This window comes from Tenrec ecaudatus, chromosome 18 (genome assembly GCF_050624435.1).
Source record: "Tenrec ecaudatus isolate mTenEca1 chromosome 18, mTenEca1.hap1, whole genome shotgun sequence".
In the NCBI taxonomy this organism is placed as follows: Eukaryota; Metazoa; Chordata; class Mammalia; order Afrosoricida; family Tenrecidae; genus Tenrec; species Tenrec ecaudatus.
This window is the reverse complement of record NC_134547.1, coordinates 15,565,018-15,571,750: the sequence shown is the minus strand read 5'-3', so window position 1 is coordinate 15,571,750 and position 6,733 is coordinate 15,565,018. Positions and strand designations below refer to the sequence as shown.

Below are 6,733 nucleotides of genomic sequence, written 5' to 3'. Positions count from 1 at the left end.
TCGAACTGCTGCTCTTAAGGTTAGCAGTCTGTGGCAGTTAGGTTTTGTGTCAACCTGGTGGTGCCTGGGTGGAAGCAAGGGTAGATAGAGGCCAGCCTGTGGATCAGGTGGTCGTAGCCTAGTGCTGCTTCTTGTGGGTGTGGCCTTTTGTATGAGAGAGCAAATGGAGGTTTCTCCTTTATTGCCTCCTTTTCCTTCCTGCTTGCTGGGACTCCGTGTCTGCCTCCAGGGGCAGCTTCATGTGGGCCAATGACCCTAGGAGCCAACCTGAGAGCTGTAGGCACCCTGCCATCTTTCCATAACCTGCAGGTACATTCAACTCGGCACCCAAGATCTGCGATCTCTCTGCATTCGCCTGCAGGTCCGTGCGGCTGAAGAGGACCCCTGCTATAGCGTCGGATTTATCAACTTGATTGGACTGGGCATGGGATACTTTCTTGGTATAAAATTACTTCTTGATATAAAGTTGTTTCATATATATATATATAATTGGTTTTGTTTCCCTAAACAGTCCAGCCTCAGACACAGCCCAAAGCATACCCGCTAAGCCACAGAGCTAACTTGTGGTCAGAAAATGGTAAGAATCCAAACTGTCCCCAGGGCTGTGACATTCCTGCCCCAGCTCAGCGTCACGCTATCAGGCTGAGCAGTGAGGTGCCCATGACGCCCTTAATGCACTATACACAGGAACTTCACTTTTATTGAACTTTTTAAATGCCAAGCACTGGCAAAACCGACCCACAAGGCAGTCCCTGCTCATGAGGAGCTCACAGTCTAGCCAAGGAGACAGTCTGGGTGGAAGGCCACTCCCACAAAGATGGGGTGCAGGGGCCAGCAGTGAGCAGAGGAGGAGCCTCCCTCTAGGAGATGAGAGAAAGCAAATAGGAAGGACATTCTTGGCCCTCCCTCCTTCCCTGCGACAGCCCTGCTTTTCTCTCACTCTGTCCTGGGCACCACAAAGGGGTGAGCGAGAGAGACCAAAGGGGGGGGGGGGGGGCGCGGGGCACAGTCCAAATGCCCTCAAAAGTCGGGAAGGCCCTGGCAAGCTTAATACACAATCGGAACTTTATTTCCCAACGCTGCAAACCAGCACAGCAGAAACTGAGCGGATTGGGGAAATTTAGAAGAACAAAAACAGGGGCTGGGCCAGCCCAGTCCACTGCCACAGGCATGAGGGTGGGGAACGGGGAGGGGGAGCCCAGGAAGTAGGGTAAGGTGCGGAGGTCCCCAGATAGAGAAACTCAAAACAGGGCACCAGCAGCCACAGCCAACAGAAGAGACAGCAGTCCAGCCACAGGAGCCATAGAACCACTAGTAGAGTCATGGGTCCCACCTTTTGTGGGGTACTGCCCCATATTGCTGCGGTCTTGGTGACCAGCAGCACCGGCAGCCAAGTGGGCCCCCTCTTCCTGGAAGGTCTCAGGTTCTGTCTCCTTCTGGGGAGTCGGGCTGGTGGTTGCTGGGCTGGACTTGGCAGTGGTGGAGGCAGTGGTTGGGGCTGGGGTGGTCGTGGTCACAGGGGTGGTCGGGGCTGGAGTGGTGGTTTGGGGAGGGGGCAGCAGGACAAGAGGAGGGATCCGGGAGGCGAAGTAGGTCCTGTTGCGCAGGTCGGAGTTACAGCGAGAGCCCTGGCAGCAGGAGCCACTGAGCACGAACCCTGGGCCTGTCACCCCATCGCGGGTGCAGAACTCATCCTTGACACAGCCCCGGACGGGTAAGGATACGGTCACATTAGCTGCAGGAGGGAGACAGAGGTGAGTCAGGGGTTACAAGTAAGGAGGAAGCACAGGCTGAACGCAATTTGGGGTGACTACAAGCTCAGGATCCCCAAAACGGAGGTCAGAAGGGCCCTACATCTCTTCATCTGAAAAGTCTCAACTCAGGCCCCAAGTTCTGGGAAGACCACCCCATTCTCTTTGCACCAGGAGACCCACATTTCCCAGGGTCCTTTGAAAGGGAAACTGTAGGCCAAACTACATGTCCCAAAATGCTTTGGAACCAAGGCTTGGACCAGAATAGAACATCATTCACACAACCAAAGATCCTGCTCTTGATTTCGGCGGCTGCAAGATTCAGTCGGACTGTGGTTGTCGGACCTCATTGCCCCATCCGGCCCCCCCACCCACCCCACCCCCAGCGACTGTTCAGTAAAGTGATTTGATGGGGGTGGGGGATCCTGCTTTTTCCTCTCCACCATTCCCCCCCACCCACCACCCTGCCCCTTCCTCTCCCTTGCCCTCTCTCCCCCTGCCAAAATGTAGCCTAAAAGTCAGCGGGTTCCTGCTGCCAAGGGCTCCTGCTGGGACCCCTCCTACAGTGCCCGGGGCAAAGGAGGAAGCTGGAAGAACTTCATCTCCCGTGACTCCCTGAGGCAAAGACCAGGAAGCTCAGCTATCACTCTTGAACAGAAGTATTAGCTTGTATGAAATCCAGAGATAGGTACATCGATTGAGACACTTAACTGGATTAATAACTTACTAGGGGTTAAGTGGAGCAAGCGGGGGGTGGGGTGGGGGGGTGGGGGGGTTGGAGGGAAGTGGGGAGCTGATAATGAGCACAGCAAGCAAGAAGAAAATAATCTAGAACTGACTGTAGCCATGCTGACTCAACTCTTCCATACGACTCAACTATGGAAGTGTGGATGTGGATTATACGTCAATAAAACTATTTGAAAAAAAAAGAAAAGGATTAGCTTGTGTTTATGGGTCCAAACCCCTTAGGTTCATGGGCACACACTCTACCACCCAGAGCACCTGAATAGGAACTTGGCCCGCCGTAGCCTGTCATCCCATTCTGCACCTCTCCGCCCTCCACGAAGGCATAGTTCCTCCATGAACTCTAGAGCAACAATATCCCCCACTGGCACCAAAGTCTATCGACATAACGTAGTGCCCAAAGTCTACGTCTACTTTGGCGAGCAGCAATGGAGGGTTCTAAAAGCTGGTGCGTGGCCATCGAAGGTGTGACTAGGGGCCTCTTCCTGTCTGGAGGAAAGGAGGGGAGTGAAAAATTGTAAGGCACATAGACAAATAGACTAGGATCTTGAGACCAGAAGAACTAGATGGTGCCCGGCTACCAACGCAAGGTGCTCTGAGAGGGATCGAATTAGCAGGTGGGAAACAGGTAGGGAAAAAAGTCAAAATTCTGAAGGAGCCTAGGCTTGCTGGCCTGATAGAGGCCGGTGAAACCTTCAAGACTCTCTCCCTTGGTCCCCCTTGGAGTCTGGACCTGAATTCACCCCTGTGGCTCAGCCACAAGCTGGGGGAACGATAACACGATTGAGGTCCGCGTGTCTTAGAAGGATCAACTCTCTGGGATGAAGTGGACAGAACTTATCTGAGGACAGAAGGATTCAAAGGGGTTAGGAAAAGAGGAATGGAGGCCAGGCACACAGGGATAAAGTGAGATGGGTTGACAATACATCGAGGGGATCATGACTGAAATGAACCATTGAATGTGAAGATATGCTCTGTAAACCTTGCCCCAGTGCACCATAAAAAAATTGGGGGGGAAATAGCTGATACCAAGGGCTCAATAGAAAGTAAATGTCTAGAAAAGAATGAGGGCAACCTATGTACAAACATGGCTGATTCAATTGATGTATGGATTGTGATAAGAGTTGTACCAGCCCCCAATAAGATTTTTTTTAATTGAAAATGTAAGCATCCCCCCCCCATCGCCGACAGAACCAGGGAGCCCACCATGCCTCCATTAGATGATCACAATTCCTTCACCACAGTGCTCCCCAGGTTCACTCACCTGCAGTCAACGTGACGTTGCCATCGAAACAGCCCTTGTAGACATGGTCGCTGGCATTGTAGCAGTTGACAAGAGGTGGCGCCTTGCCCTGGCACTCCTGGCGGCTGAGCCCCACGCAACTGTAGCACTGCACGCCGTTGGGCTTGTATGCGCTCTCGTTGCCTGCGAAGCAGAGAAGCATTCCAGCTCAAGCCCTGGAGCTCACAGGCTAGGTAGTGCTTTCAGCAGATTCCCAGCTCAACACCCGAGCTGCGCCCAGCAGCCCCGCCCACAGGCCCATAACCCCGCCCTGTGTGTGGCCACGCCCCTATCACAGCCCCGCCTCTCTGCAGCTGTGCCCCTGCCCCTGAAACCCACTCACCTGCAGGGTTGAGCGCTCGCGTGGTGAGGTTGACCTTGGTGTTGCAGCGGTCCTGGGAGCATTGATGCAGTTGGATGAAGGCCAGCAGGCCGTGAAGGTCCAGTCCGCGGTCATTCTTCCCAGGGAGTCCCGAGCCACATCCTCGCACCGCCATTGAGAATTGCCCGTGGACTGTGGAGAGGGGGCGGGGTCAGAGAAGAGTGGGGCTTCAAAGGGGCGGGGCCTGGAATACACTGCTCTCTGGGTGCCGCAAGCATTCAAGCGCCTAGGCCCTAGCAGAACATTTAAGATTCCTAGCAGGAAGGTTGGTGGTTCAAACCCACCCAGAGGTGCCTCGGAAGACTGGCCTGGCGATCTGCTTCTGAAAAGTGGCAGCTTTGAAAGCCTTGTGGAAGCAGCACGATTCTGAGCGCACAGGGTCGCCAGGGGTGAAATGCGTTTGCCAACGCAGGAGACTAGAAACCGGCCAGGTCAGAGGGGAATGACTGAGGCCAGAAGGATGCGAGAGGCAGGACCGTGGAGGGGCGGAACCTCAAAGAGCTGGGTCCTAGAGAACCGACTGGCTGGGATGGCAGGGCAGAGGAGGGGAAAGTCCACATGGGTACGGTCAAAGAGGGGCCAAGCAGCTAAAGCTTCTAGGGAACAGGGGTTCCAGTCTCACGTCCATCAAGTCAATTCTGACTCCAGGTGTGACCCTATAGAACAGACCAGAACTCCCTCGTGTGGGTTTCCGAAACCTTAACATAACTCATCAACTCAACTCTGCCATCGAATCCATTCTGACGCACTGCACCCCATGTCGGACAGGGTAGACCTGCCCCGGTGGGTTTCCCAAGCTAAGGTCTTTACGGGAGTAGAAAGCCACCTCTTTCTCCCACGGGGCAGCAGGTGGATTCAAACTGCTGACCTTGCAGTAGCAGCAGCCCAACCAGTGCATAAGCTCTCCGCTACCAGGACTTCTTAGCCCACCCTAAAGGGGCGGGGCTTCCTCATCAGGGCGGAGCCTGAGGCTATGGGAACCTAGGTGACCTCCTGGGGGAGCGCGGAGGGGGTGGGGTGGGGGGTTCCTCCATCTCCAGAGGTGGGAAGGGGAACCTTCCAGCCAGGATAGAAAGGAGTTGGGGCGTGTCCGTGGGGCACCGGAAATGAATAGGGTGTACCCACGAAATAGGGCGAGGCCCCAAAAGGGTGAACGCGGCTGCAAAACCAGGGCTGCCCGACCCAGTTCGCCTCCCAGCACCCAAAGGCGGGTTGGCGAAGGGCAGGCAGGGCGTTAGAGACTCCCAGCTCAGGCCCACCCCGCCCGCGAAAGGAGGGGCGGGGCGTAACGGAGAGGGTGTGGCCAATGGTGGGAGGGGCGGGGCCGGGCTTGAGGGGCGCTGAACCGTCCGCGTGGTCCCCGGTCCCCACTCACTGGTCTCCACCGCTCCCACGGCCTCGGTGCAGACGTCCACTCCTGGCGCGCACTTCACTGTCTTCATCTTGTGCGGGGAGCACCCGTCGTCCGCTTTCTGCACGCAGCTGTAGCACTCCAGAGCCCGCGCCCCTGCAGGGGGTGACCCGGGAGAGCCTGAGAGGTCCGCCCCCAGAAGGGAACTGGCGCTTCCCACGCCCTCGGACCCCAGGAGGAGTGATATCTAGACATAAACTTTTGGGGGATAAGGGATGGGAGGGACCGGTTTCCCCAAACCTGGGGGCGCGAGCTACACTGGATTCCTTCCTTCACTCCAAGAGTGGGTGTATCTTCCTATGGCCCCTCGCTGTGGGGGATCCTGGCATGAAGCTTCCTCAAGGATATAGGCGGGGTGGGGGTGGGGGGAGTATTTTCTGCTCAAAACCGGAGAAATCTTCCCATTCGGCTCAGAATGAAGAATTCTTTCCCACAATATTCTATGTTTATGATTGGCCCCCTTCCCACAGCCCATCTGCTCACATTGGGGGGCCCTTTCTACAACCTCCTCTGTTCACAGGGGGCCCCTACTCGCAACCCCCTCTGCTCATCATGGGGGCCCCTTCTCATATCCTCCTCTGCTCATAGTGGTGGGCCCTTTCTACAACCCCTCTGTTCACACGGGGGCCCTACTCACAGGCCCCTCTGCTCATAGTGGGGGCCCTATTCACAGCCCCTCTGCCCATGATGGGGACCCCTTCCCACAGCCCCTTCTGCCCATGGTGGGGGGCCTTTCCAAGCCCCCCTCTGCTCAATATAGGAGAAATGTCCCACCCTCTCTGCCCATGGGGGGTCTTTCCTACAGCCCCCCCCCTTTTCCCATGATGGGGGGGTCCTTCCCACCGCCCCTTTGACCAGGGTAAGGGATCCTTCCCAGCCCCTCTGCTCAGGATGGGAGAACTTTCCCGATCATCCGCTCATGCTACAAGACGGTGCAAGGGTTTCTTCCCACAGCCCCGTCTGCCCCGGACAGGGAAGACTAGAACAGAACTTTTTCCACAACCCCTTGGAAAAACTGCTCTTACTGCCACCTCCCCTCTGTGGGGGCCCCTCCACCCACTCGGGGCAGCAGACCCACCTTCTTGCAGCAGCAAGGGCAGCAGCAGCAGCCAGCCCGCCTTCCAGATCATCGCTGGGGTGCTTGGTCTCCTGGAGGGGTCCAT

General features: G+C 56.2%; 1 protein-coding gene across 1 annotated transcript; it reads right to left on the bottom strand.

Annotated features, from left to right (window-relative positions):
• Positions 1-1,241: 1,241 nt before the first annotated feature.
• Positions 1,242-6,733, bottom strand: LYPD3 (LY6/PLAUR domain containing 3). Its single transcript, XM_075536629.1, has 5 exons — positions 6,649-6,733; positions 5,535-5,666; positions 4,121-4,291; positions 3,760-3,921; positions 1,242-1,735 (listed from the first exon to the last, which is right to left on the bottom strand). The coding sequence occupies exons 1-5, from the start codon at positions 6,731-6,733 to the stop codon at positions 1,242-1,244; spliced, it is 1,044 nt and encodes a 347-aa protein (XP_075392744.1).